Source organism: Aquila chrysaetos, chromosome 17, assembly GCF_900496995.4.
Source record: "Aquila chrysaetos chrysaetos chromosome 17, bAquChr1.4, whole genome shotgun sequence".
Classification (NCBI taxonomy): domain Eukaryota; kingdom Metazoa; phylum Chordata; class Aves; order Accipitriformes; family Accipitridae; genus Aquila; species Aquila chrysaetos.
In genome coordinates this window covers 12,962,197-12,976,109 of record NC_044020.1, presented here as the reverse complement: position 1 = coordinate 12,976,109, position 13,913 = coordinate 12,962,197, and the positions used below count along the sequence as shown (strand labels likewise).

At 37.7% G+C, this 13,913-nt stretch overlaps 1 protein-coding gene across 17 annotated transcripts in view; it reads right to left on the bottom strand.

Moving 5' to 3' along the window:
- The window catches only part of ERC1 (ELKS/RAB6-interacting/CAST family member 1), a 301,837-nt gene that overhangs the window by 24,944 nt on the left and 262,980 nt on the right, over positions 1-13,913 (bottom strand). For 12 of the 17 annotated variants that reach the window (XM_030040612.2, XM_041129573.1, XM_030040624.2 and 9 more), the window contains one exon: positions 5,831-5,932. In XM_030040612.2, the coding sequence (XP_029896472.1) occupies positions 5,831-5,932 (102 nt within the window). Of the gene's footprint in view, positions 1-4,336; positions 4,404-5,830; positions 5,933-13,913 lie in introns of all 17 variants that reach the window. The other 5 variants (XM_030040626.1, XM_041129578.1, XM_041129579.1 and 2 more) reach the window with 1 other exon arrangement.

Genomic DNA, 13,913 nt, shown 5'->3' with positions numbered 1-13,913 from the left:
GGTGCATTTCCTTTTAGCTCTAAAATGGAATAATAAATAACCCCTCCACAACAAAAAGGAAATTGTGAATGCTCATCCTGGGCATTCCTAGGGGTGAGACAAAATTGCTCCGCAGACACAAGTTAGAAACACATGGCTTACAACCTTGAGCATTCAGTTCGTTTTTGCCTACGTCTCCTAGCATCAACTTCTCTGTGAGATTTAACTGTTTCTATCATTCTTACTGTAATCCTGTTTAATACCTTTGTCCTAATAAATGTAATACAGAAATGTCATTCAAGCTCCATTACCCTTTAATAATCACAAATGGCTATTTAGAATGAGACTGGTTTTGGAAACACTATATTCATCAAAGATATCCTTTAGAATATTATAAGCTCTTGATTAAAAACTATAGTTAAAAAATTCAAACTGAATTCATTAAACATTCTTCATATTGATGACTTTCCCTCTATTTAAGTTGTTAGGTTTGAATAGCTTTCGTCTACAGAAAAACTCTTGGCAAAGTCAAATTACAACATTAAAAAGGTAGCCTTTGGTACACAATGCACACTTGTAATCTGGTGATGTTGCAAATTATAATTTATACTGATTTTGACAAGAAGTCTAGGAAATTTACTTGAATTGATTGTTTTTCAGTTCTTAAAAATGATTCAAATATTTTCCTGTTATGACTTACCCCGTTTCCACCACAGACATCACCTCTGAAATCTTAAGAGATGTATTAAATTATGCTAGTGTCTTCAGCAGTCAACTCACAATACTTACTGCTTCTGTGTTAAAATTTGTCAAACTCAAGTTTAGACATTAAAGAAAAATGTCACAAATAAGAGGCTTTTTGTCTTGCAATATTTTTACCGTAATAGGAACTTGCCAATATTTTCATCATCTTGAGACATCCCATTTTTATGCACTCCAGTTCAATGCTAGCTCTTTGACCATTCCACTGTTACTCTAATAAGCATAAAATTAATTTTCAGATTTTGTTCCTGGAATTCAAACACAGCAAAACCAAATGTTTTTCTCCTTAGCAGACATATCCATGACTTCAGGATTTGTTGGCAACCATTAATAGAAAATGCTTCCACAGAATGAGTTCAAAAAGCTTGTATAGTGACAGCATCTACTAGGCTCCAACTCCTGCTGCAAGCCAGAGCCATGGAAGATGGGAAGAAAAATGCTCTACAACAGCATGCATACTTAAAAACGCACATACAATATGTATAAATTACATACTAGGATAAGTCTCTTGGTTCTCAGAGTTTCAATTTTGCTCTTCCTCTGTTCTTGCCCTTAGCACTTTTATTCTGTTCCTGCTTTTCCCTGTGTCCTTTAATTTGATTGTCTTTCACCCTTCCAACAGTTTTTTGTGATCCCGTGCCCACTACACCCATTCAACAAAAGCAGTCCTCCTCATTTCTGATGGGCAGAGGTGACACAAGCAGATTTCTGAACCGCATGCACACTTTCTCACATTGTAGGTAGCATGGCTGTGCTTCTCAAGAAAACTAGGTGAATTGAGCAGCTTGGGGAGCTTACGTATGGAAGCTTTGCTGCTTCTTTCCCCCACAGAGCACGTACCTGGTACATATTTACAAGATGACACACACACATATCTTTTCATGTATATTAGATATCATAAAGTGTAAATTCATATTATTTTTTATAAAAGTGAATAATAACTAATTAAGCCATTGGCCAGACTATTTTAGCATTTGAGAAAGATGAAGGGGCGTCCTCATGAGAAAACACATTGGAATATGCTTGGATATAGAGGAGGATAGAGTTTTATCTGGGGAATAAAAGCAGTCATAAGAAATTCAGACAGCAAGGCAACGAGCCTCAAGAAAAAGGCTAGGAAAGACCATTTCTGGATGAAAGATAGTATTTACGTTGAACTGTAAACTACCATTTTCTGAAACTACAGGAAGGGCGCATATGTTTAGAAACAGTGCCCCATTTCAGGGGAGCTATATCTGATCATGCTGTCATGTATAGAACTGGCATAATTAAATATTAAATTCAGTCAATTCCAGAATGCTGGAGGGGAAAAGGCCTAAACGCCAAAACAAAAAATAAAATAATGTCGTTTGCTGCTGTAAATATTTTGATGGTCTCCATTTTATCTTCAGTATTGACCAGAGATGAATACATCCTCACACCTAAAGGAACTTCAAAAACCAAAGTTATCGCCAAGTCCTATGCTATTAGTCACATTTTTATCATTGTAATACATACATTTAATTTAACACATGCAGGTTAGGAGCTCTGTGACTTACAACATCTTTGCTTTTACAAAGAGAATAAGGACTTTTTTTTTGAATGTATATGGAATATCATGGTAAAAACATGTACTTTGTTGGGAGTAACTGGCTTGGGAAGCATCAATCACCTTTATACTTTCCCTGGTGATGTATGCAAGACAATCTTGAGGCTGACGCATTTCTCAGAGGAGATGCATGTAAGGCAAGGATGCTGGCTGCCTCATTGTTTTGACTAGGATATTCTGTAATATGCTTTCCTGTGGAAAATGCCTGAAGTACAAAGTAGAGAGATATGCTGTATTTAATGTGAACCACCCATTAATTTGGTAAACTAAGAGAAACCATACTCTTAGCACAGTTGCATTCATAAATGTATCAGCAGATAGGAGAGGAAAAGAGAAAGATCTTGCTATCAGTGTTTTCTACACAACCTCTATGTTTGCTCTAGAATGAAAATCAGGATTATTCCTACCTTCATAGCGAGTATTGATTTTCTTCCTTTTCATAATTTACTTACCTGATCTTTCCTGTTTAATTGCTGTGCTTCAGCAGATCTTTACAAGCATTATCTCCAAAACTATTAATATCACATTCTAACACACAACCATTGCAAGAGAGGCGATTCAAAAAGAATGTGAAATCAACAGCGAGTGTAAATTAATGAAGCACTTTATCAATTTTTCCAGTAAAGAGATTTTCTGAGTTCAAACCCCAAGGCATGAAATTCAAGTTTGACACTGCCACAGTTGGATTAAATTTTTCAGATGGTTGACTTGAAAAGAAGGATCTGATCTATACAGAGATCAGATCTCAGAGAGACATGTAAGTCTGCAGTTAATTGAGCAAGTGCAAAGAGATGAGAGGGTAGCTTATTCTTTCATGAATGTTTTACAAATCTAATATCAAGTAATAATTGTCAGAAATGTGAGGGTCCCAAATTTCCACAGAATTTTTCAGAAGAGTTTTCTTTCAAATAATTGATATGGAAAAATCAAATTCTGAGAAAAACTGCCAGGGAACTCATGTGAAATATTTTTTCTTAAAAGGATAAGTGAAGAAAGAAAAAGTTTCATATAAATTTTTAAAAAACTGTCACCGCATCTCAATCTTTTAAAATACTTGTACTTCAAATAAATTTATTCTGCTTTAAAACTGATACTACAAGGCATAAATGAATCCTATGTACCGAGGCCTAATAATCGATATTTGACTTCTGTAGCTCTATATCAAGGCTCCTGGTCAGTAAAGGATATTTTCTTCTTTGCTAGAGAACAGGCATGAGGAGAAGGGCTCTGTCCTGTGTACTGCCTTCTCTTCTGGAAATGGGGGTTGTTGTGGAGACAATTTGACAGCAGAAAAGAGAAAATTGTGGATGCAGACATAGAGAAACAAAATGTACTTTAAATGACAAATAGCTACCAATTTCTCCCCCATTGTATTGAGAGAATGAGGGAGATGGAAGGGAGGGGGAAAGGTTAAGGGGATATTCCTCTTTGCCTTCAAATTTACAGAAAATTTATATTCCTAGTGCATATCAAGAATCATCTATTCTGAGCTGATAAATAGCTGTGGCTAGTCAGGTCGGCGTGCACGGCAGCAATCTCGGCAGCAGATCTCAACATGCTTAAAACCTTCAGGAGGAACTTTATCTTCAGGAGGAACATTATCTCTGAACAAATTCTTTTCTAACCAGAATCGAAAAAGCATACATAGATTTGGCTACAGTGCAAACTGCTTTGAAAAAGAATCTGACTGAAAACATTTCCTCCATGAAGTCAATGACAAATGATATGAGAGACATTTCCTGTTCTCTCGTACGCATTAAGAGTTTGCTTTGCATAGAAACTCAATTACATGCCCTGGAAAGTTCTCCCCACAACATCATGAAACAATGACATGATGATTAGAAGAAGAAAATCACAAACTACACATAAACACACAAGAAACACCCTCATGCAGAGACTACGCAAGCAAGGGGGAAGGAGCACAACCAGGTTTCACAAAGCACAGCGAGCGAGATGCGAGAGTGACTGTTGGAAACTTTTCTATTGGCAAGAAAAGTTGATTCTCACCGTTCTGAACAAAATGGCTGAACTAAGAGCATCTGACTGGTTATGCCCAAATACCCTCCTCCTCATCCTAGTGGTGCAGAGGTGGCAATGGGAGAAAAGCCCCAGAGCAGCATGGGAATGAAATAAAGAGTTGGTTAGTATTTAAAGCACATATGTAAGTACAAATAGTAGTACGAAGTGTTTAATTCCTTAGGCAATATTCTGAGCCACCTTGAGGTACAGCTTGCTTTGCTCTCTTGTAGGCTTTGTCAGCTTTTAAAATGCCCCTACGCAAAGGGAAAGTGCAATCAGACCCTCCTCCCACCCCCTCCTCCCTATTGCCCTCCCCTGCAAGGTCTTTACTAGAATTTCCTTAAATTTTTAAATTTTATCTTTTCTTTACATTTTATCTTTTCATTTCAGCCGTGAATGCTACGCTGCATTCATTTGCAAGCATGTACTACAGTAACAGTCTGGAAATGGCTTCATTTCTCTATAGACTTGCAGTGTAAAAACAACAGATATTCTAATGTTCCTTCCAAATTAAGATTAGGAGAGCCATTTAATTTGCAGTATTAACAACTGCACTTTCGTGAAGAAGGTAAGACCAACATTTTGCAAGGTGAATATGTATTTGTTTTTTGCCATTTTCCTCTTGTACCTTACTCATAATTTCTGCATATCACTAGGTTGGTGCTTAAAGGTCCAGAGTGAGATGCCTTCCTTCAGATCTCAACAATTCCTAAATGAGCCAGAGGGCAAAGAGGAGCGCCAAACATTCCTTCACTTTGTCAAGGCAGTGATTAATGATTGCTAATATTTTAATTAAACTGGAATGGATGTGATTACAACATGGGATATGCAATTATCTTGGCATTTTCCGTGCTACCCAAGGGATAGGTGATCTCTCTGATAGTTATCAAGCACTCGGCTGTGCTTTGTAAATGACACAGGAGGCTCCTCACTGCCTTGGAGATTGTAAATTGATTTTCCTTCAGTTTATGGTCCATTGAGTTTGTGAGGGAGCAGTCTGTGCTCATTTGGCACAGAGGCCGGGATTTCCTCATGGGAAATGAAGGGAACTGCTCGTATGCAATCCATAGATCAGAAAGCTGATCCTGGAGCATGATTTCCTGCTACTGGAGACAAGAAACAGTCCTGGACACTCCACACACTCAAGCAGTAAACCTGAGTTACTAAAATCTGAATATGCCAGACAGGACTCCAGTCTTGCATTTTAAGAGAGTAATGTTTCTTTCTTCCCTTTCATTGTCTGCCCCCTCTTCTCCACCCACTTAATAACAGCTTGGTACCAGGAACCGTTTGTTCACATTTCAAGAGTTTTTAACGAAGCCGACACAACAGCAACATCCATTTCTGGTTTATAACTGCACACTGGAATGCTATTTTTGTTCCAAGGTACTGCAAACATGTCAGGGAAAATTACATACGATTCACAATAATCAGCCCCCACTGTAAAAATTACTTTCAAGGCAAAAAAGAGACACACGTTACCTGGTCAGGGGAGGGCTTGTGGTTGGTTTGGTTGGAATGGGATGAGGATTTGAGGTGGTCATCCTCATAGTTGTCAGCCATCAGCTTCATACGGTTCTGAGTCTATTAAAAAAAAAAAGAATCATCTCAGTCTACCTTCCAAGGTGATCATAGGGACTCAAGGGAATAGGGTATTTATGCTATCCTGTATATTCCCAAATCCATACATGGAAAAAAATAAGACACATGCATAAAACATTAGCAGGTATTACTGTAGAGAACTGGTAAAAACTGACACACACATTCCAACCACTTCACTTGGAGGCTAAAGTAGTTTTGCAATTAAGTGGCTCACCTGACTTGTACCTACTAAAACTTGTGCTGTACATGTGTGTACAAAGAAACTAAATTATTCCTATGGACCCTTGAGATTACGGTTCGAACACCAATTTGGAGAACAATTCAATGAAAACATCAGTTAGATTTCCCTAAGTCAGTTAAAAAAAAAGACAAAAAAGAAATCAGTTTTAAAAAAAGTGTAAAAAAGCTGAAAACAGGTTATTACTTAAGAAGTCCATCCGGTTTCAATATGCAAATCAGTTTTCAACTGATATACCAAAGAGTAGGAAAATTCTGAGACTGGTCAGAAAAATGTGAATTATAGAAAAGCCTTCCTGTGAGGAAATTAAGAAGTTAATAAATAAGTCTTTAGGAAGAAAAGGTAACATCGTAAAGATGTATAAAATTAAAAACTAAGTACAGTCAAACAAGGAATTAACAAAATATGAAACAAGATTCTTAGTTTTTCTTCAACTTCTCAGGAAATTTCAAGTTCCAGAGGATATATAATTTTTAAAAACACAAAATATAAAATAAATTGTGTAAGAATAAATGGAATACCTTACCTTAACATTACTAGTCTAGGTAAGCAATTGCAATAAACATTAAAATATACTACACGACTGTGTCTGCAAAGGACAGTGTTAGTGAGATAAAGCTCTTTTAACATACTATCCTGAAATGAGGTCCCCAAGCACCTACACCTACACTTACACCTACCCACCCCACACACCTGGAGCAGACCCAAAATGGAGTGATGGCATTTCTTCTCCCAGCTCATAAGGTAGACAAAGACCCATTTTGAGCTTTGTGAAATCTTTGTATTCCAAAAAAATAAAAAGGCTAGCCAGACCTATGTTAGATATGACGCACAGTAAATTATGTACAGCTAGACATATTAAATCATCAGAGATGCACTAAAATTAAATGTCTTAAATGAAGGCTCAAGGCTTACTGTAAAAATGCCAGCTGTTGATTCAATCCCTTCATAACTGCATGGTTTCTCACTGGAAACTCTAATTTTAATGAGCATCTCGAGGCTAGAGAACGCAGATTCTACTTGACTGTACTCAGATCATTATAGAGAAGGTCCAGGGTTTGAATCTGGATTTGATTTTATTTTGGATTAATTTAACAAAAGCTAATAGTAAATTGAGCTTAAGCAATAAGCTATTTAATCATACAAAACCTTTATATTGTTTGCTCTGTTTTGTCAAACAAGTTTTGAATTCCAAGTCTGACTCATCATTCATAAATCACTACTTGAAACATGCAACATTAATAGTTAAACAACTAGTTTATTGTGAAGGCGCTTTCTCCATATTTATTATTTTATTATATTTAAGGTTGGCTCTTTTACAATTTCTTATTTGCAATGAGAGCTATTGATTTTAAATGATTTCATATTTCTTTGGAAATTTTTGGTTTTGATAATAAATAATAACTTCTTACATGAGTTTCAGCATGTATGTGGAAAGAATTCTATTAAAAAGCAGAAGTTTAGCAGAATGTTAGTACAGCACATTATCTTTTCCGAGAGAAAAAGTAGCTCTTCCCAGAGAGAGGCAGCATGTTTCATGATATTGCATGAAAAAACTATGTTAGTGGTAATACAGGAAGAGAAGAATATAAAGATCTAAACAGTTAAAGCACAGTATCCCTCAAAGAAAATTTTGAAGTGGAATTGAAGAGGTTACTTACTTCTGTCACTTAACTTCAAGTAGAATAACCTACTATTAATACTTGGCAAGAGGTATGAGAAGAGGCTGAGAGAATTGGCCTGGTTTAGCCTGAAAGAGGAGGCTTCTTTAATTACTTGATAGGAGGAAATAGAGAAGATGAAGCTACACTCTTCCAGAAGCGGACAGGACCAGAGATGATGGGTGTAAATCGGAACACAGAACATTCTCGTTAGAGATCAGGAAAATTAATTTCATAATGAGGCTGATCAAACACCAGAACAGGCTGCCAAGAGGCTGCGGCATCTCCATCCTTGCAGATACTGAAAACGCGACTGGACAAGACCTTGAGCAAGCTGCTCTAGTTAGCGATGCTCTCAGCAGGTGGTTGGACGCAGAGGTCCACTGCAATCTAAAATACGTTGCAATTCTTGTTATTTGGGCTTTTCATCTTCAGATAATTTTATAGTTATCAAGGCTGGAGTTTTCAAAAAAAGAGGGAGCTAAGTTCCAAAATTCCTCCTAGTTGCTAAATACGATTTAGCTGCTTAGCTCCATAGAATCATAGAATCATTTAGGTTGGAAAAAACCTTTAAGATCATCCAGTCCAACCATCAACCATGCCCACTAAACCATGTTCTGAAGTGCCTTGTCTATGCATTTTTGGAATACCTCCAGGGATGGTGACTCAACCACTTCCCTGGGCAGCCTGTTCCAATACCAGGCAACCCTTTCAGTAAAGAAATTTTTCCTAATATCCAATCTAAACCTCCCCTGGCACAACAGGACGAGAGGAAATGGCCTCACATCTCCAGCCACCTGACAGAAGAGACCAGCACCCACCTCGCTACAACCTCCTTTCAGGGAGCTGTAGAGAGCGATAAGGTCTCCCCTCAGTCTCCTTTTCTCCAGACTAAACAACCCCAGCTCCCTCAGCTGCTCCTAAGACTTGTGCTCTAGACCCTTCACCAACTTGGTTGCCATTTGAACATTTTAACCCAGAACAATCTCTGCAGCATCCCAATGATGACAATCATAGAGGATCAGTTCACCTAGACGGACATTTTCTATGCTCCCCCTTTAATCCAGCCTGACCTACCACTGCTTCTGCTGTTAATCTAAGAGTGCATGTTTGTGATATACAAGTCATGGCAAGAAAACACCAAAATCAGTATTGTGATTTCACTACAGGAACTAATTTACACATTTATCATTGGAATTAGGCAAAAATCAAGAGATGGAAGAAAAGCAGTTTATTTCCTGATAGATACCACTAAAAATTATTTTCCAACATTAACATTCCAAGCAGTGTTGCAAATATAATATATAATATAATAGTTTTCTAATTCTCTTTATGTCAAACATGGAAATAAAAAGCTTCTGCTTAGGACTGGAATACTAACAGATGAACTTCTAATTGGAAATTTTTGAAATAACTGGAAATACATGAACTCAGTTTCTCTCCTATTGCTCCTCTCCAGAAAAAAATGTTCAAAAGGATGGAAATTTCTAGAGCGTATGACTGTTGCAATGATTTAAAACCAAACTGTTTACTTTACTGTGGGGAACCACTCCAACATCCTGCAGTCCTGAACTGCTTTGTCATGGTGCTATTATACAATCTGCTCCCACCTTATGAGGTTATGGCTCAGATCCTAGGGCAAACATTTCTACATCACTGTAAAAAGTATGAACAACAAAGTGGTTTAACCACTGTGTCCTGTGAGAAAATAAATGAGCAGTGCAGACAAATCAACTGTGTCAGAAGTGCTTTTGTCTAAAACCTCCAGAGCTTGTAAGCAGAACTAGTGATGATAAGAACCGGATGTCAGATCCAAATTTTGCTGAAAAAATACCATGCGCCTTTACAGGTACCTTCTTCATGCATGTGCAGATAAAATGCTAGAATGAAAAAAACAGGACAAAACTCCACAACTTAATAGGTTTCTTGATTTTTTTCCAGAAGTTTTTTTTTTTTTTGACAGAACAGATTTTGTAACCTTATTCCTTGCCCTCCAATCACACCCCCCACCAAAACCCCACACCTTGTCAAAGCCCTTAACAACGCTCTTTAATCTTCCAACAACCACCGTGCAAAAGAACAGTCCCAAACCCTTTAGACCAGTGTCAATCCTCAAAATTACTAAAGAGCCATCGCACTCTCTCAAGCTCCTAACTGAAAGCCAGGAATGACTGGAGAACTTGCCACAAGATGTCTGCAGACCAGAGTCTGTGAACCACAGGCCTAAAGCATAACATTTGCAAGGGTATTGTATCTAAAAAACCCCCAACTTCCTCCAGTTGTATATTAGACTATACTCCAGTACTATCAGATCTTGCCCACCCTCCCTTTTTTGTCCCCTGGAACTTCTGCAATTGTCCTTCTGCCTCTCTGATACACTTATTCTTAATGCCCTTCTTGCTTCTTGTCGTTATTTAACCCTGGCCTCTTCCCTATCCCCTGCTACAGCAGGCAGCTAAATTTAAAGAAAAAAGCACCAGGAGAAAATATGAGATAAACTTGTTTTAATCATAACGTGTATGGTCAGCATCAGCACTTCATTTAAATGTGTTCTCTTTTCTTTTGTTGTTTTGTGGTCCTGCTGGGATTTCACAACATTTTCACCATGTTTTTTCTGGTTATCATATAGTTTACTTCTACCTGTATTCTATAATCACTAAATGCTTGGGTAAACAAGGAAATTACCACAGAGTAGACTATTTCTAACACAGCCAACACCTGAAAACTTTCATTCCAAACAGCACATGTGTAATATTTTAGCTGCCAAAACTGTAGCCATGGTGAATCTTGTTTAAGAATCACTAAGGTCCTCCTCCATGGATGTACTGCTTCAAAGCACACTCACATCTGTAGGTTCCTAAGAGTAAGTTATTTTATGTTCACTCCAGGCTACAGTGGTAGCTTGTTTGTACACCTCTACCCTAAAGACCAAATTAATAGATTTTATCACAGTTAAATTATTACATGAGAAAAAACAGAACTGATGCTGATGCACAAAGTGTAGGGGAAAGTCAGAGACATATTCTGGAATATAGCTGGTAAAATCTAAAGGAGTCCTGCACAGGTCTGACAAGCTCTTTATAGTGGAATTCCACATATAAATTTGAAACCCCCAGATTTAACTACAGACATTGTTTATAATGTATTTTAGAGAATGTTTTTATTTGAAAGCTTGCACTGTTGGATGTTATAATGAGAATACATACCTTTCTTAAGGATTTCTGCAGGATAGCTAGTGTTCTGGTAACCATTACCCTGGCAAGTTTTTGAAACCAAATTTTATTCATAGGAATCGCACATTTCTGTATCTCTAGACAGGACCTCTAATAAACAGCAGATACTAGCTCATAAGCTCTGCATTCTCTGTATTAATCTAGTCTGCTTCATACTCTCATTGCAGTAACTTATTCAAAGAGTTCGCATCAAATCTGTTTCTCCACTGTGCAACACAGCAGAAACCATGACATCAGTGATTGCTTTCTCATTTTTTGTAAAATATTTGAGTAGGGTAATTTCTGGCGTGGCTAACCAGTCTAAACAAGCTTTATTAATCCTTTAATGTAGAGTTTAAAAAGCCCCACATTAAGTAAACATTAATATAATGACTGTACTTGTGACAAATGGATAGGTGGTGGAGACAGTGTGTCAGTCAGTTAACAGAGTCATCCCATTTCAGTCCGAGTTGAATGTTTCACTGGAAGCACACACATGCAAATGCAACAGTTTAAAAACCTTGTCACCACTAATAACATAGAAATATAATGAAGAAACCAGGTGATTTTTTTTTCCTAAGTTGTGTGCCAAATTCAGTATCTCTGAAAATTATGTTCTTGCAAAGACTTTCAGACAGTCCTTTTCTATTTGCTGAAAACACGCAGTGAGCCATACTCCCTGTAAACATCCAACCGGCTCCCTGCTGGAATCTGGCTGTCAGAAACACAGAGAGAATAATCCCTCCTTGCCTGTTACTAGAATGTGATGCCCTGCATAACCACCTGGAGTATATCTATACCTACTTTGAATATACGCCTACCTTGAGTGTATACCTACCTTGAGCACAGGGTCTCTGAAAGATTGTTTCAAGTATTTTACCCTCTGCCCCCTTCCTATTCATGATATTTAATGATCCGGGAGACATTTTTCAAATTTGTCAAGAGATAGTACACGCTGAGTTGTTGGTTTTGTTTGTAAAGTTTAAAAGATACATCATTAGTTAGGTTTGGCTTTCCTTTTGGCTATGTTTAAGATTAGCAACTGAGATTCCTCTGTTAGCAGCAAACACACACAATGTTCAGCTGCATACGTATGAAAACTGTTCCAGTTACTACAGTTCTGTACATCCTGGAGCCTGTGTTTCTGTGAGCCCAACAAAGAGCACGTGCAGCACACAGCTGCTCGGGTTTGTCATAGCCTGCAGGATTTAACACAGATTCTACCCGAGATACCGCCTTCTGCATCCACTGTTGGCAATGTTATAACAATGTTACATTATAAAGTAAAAGACTTATCAGCCCACTTAATTTCTGTCTTTAATGATTTCATTTTTCTGTTCATCTCCTCAGATGTGATAATTACAGAGAAACTTCATTCTGGAGAATTCATATTAAAAAACCTTTTAACTAAACTAAAGGAGGCAGATTGTTTAGATAAAATCTATTGCTCTGAATCCTGTATAGAGAAAACTAGTGACACAAAAGACAACCCTAATCAGATGTTGTGTTTGGGATTCCTTATTGTGTTATACCACATGAACATTATAGCATGTGTTCCTTTAGCTCTCTTGTACTCTCTTTAGAGACACATCAAGCTGTGTTCAACACTGACTGATCAGTGGTAATAGAACTGCCTTTCTCTTATTTCTTTCACAAGAGCTAGAATCTGCCCAGTCCCAGATTTAAAAGATAAAAAAAAAAAAAAAAAAAAATTTAAAAAAATCCTTCCTTCTCTCATGGCTAACTACCCAGAAGCAAACCAGCTATGTTAGTTCTTTGGCATCTTTCCCACCACATGTAAGGGTCTTCGTCAAGAAAGCTCAGCAAGGTGTGTTTTCCTGTATCTCAAAGATGCCTGAGCAAGGGCTGGACTCTGAGAACGTTTACCACCATATTGTAAACCTAATTTATACTGACTGGGTGGCCTATGCATCAAAAAAACTTTCACGCAAGATCAAAAGGACAAATGGTATCCTGTGACAACAGCCTTAGAGAATCCTGGATCCCTCACACTACACAAAACCAAAAAAATTATTTACTGTAATTGATCTGAAGACAGCAACAGCAAGCAAAATGAGCTGCTGTTCTAATTCTTAAGATGAAATAAGAGAACTGGTTATATTCACCTTCCAGTAGTGAGCATATAAAACCTCTATATTCCAGGATTAAAGTAAGCAGGTAAGTAGTTTTTGTATTATGAGCCTGCCCTATGGTGCAGTTTGTTAGGGCAAGTCTGATCTCAATTCCACACCACAGCAGAGAAGGGCCTTACTGCAGAATTTCCTGCCAGAGAATATAAGATCCGTATCCTTTGCTGCCACATCCCCTGAAAGCAGAAAAGACTCATTTATTTAAATTAGCTCAACAGCAACTGTTTTTTTGCTAAATCATGCTGCTACATCCACTCTCCATCTATTGTCGCATCTTCATTACTTCTTTCATCAGTTAAGAACTGATTTCTTTTGCAGACAGCATGGCTACCCTTGAAGAGTATAGGAGTCCACTTTATTACTCATTTTATGTTGGCTAATGAAATCTGCGTGCTTTGGATTTGTATTCTACATCTTCTAGGCATGGCCTTCAACCCTAAAATAATCTCTTTCTCCAGCCTGCCTCCCCCATGGTGTCTCCAGGCGAGAGTCAGCTGGGACCAGTGTGAAAGTATGTATGTTCTGAATGGCCAGCCATATGCGTATGCTACAGCCAAACAAAATATATTACAGCTCAATTCTTCTTGCCTTTCCCTGTGTGGGAGCACTACTTCAGGCTTTTTTTGCCTCTACCCAGCTGTGGATGTTAATTAAGTTCCTATAAGTTACACAATCTTTGAGACTTCTTTCCCTCTGTCAAAT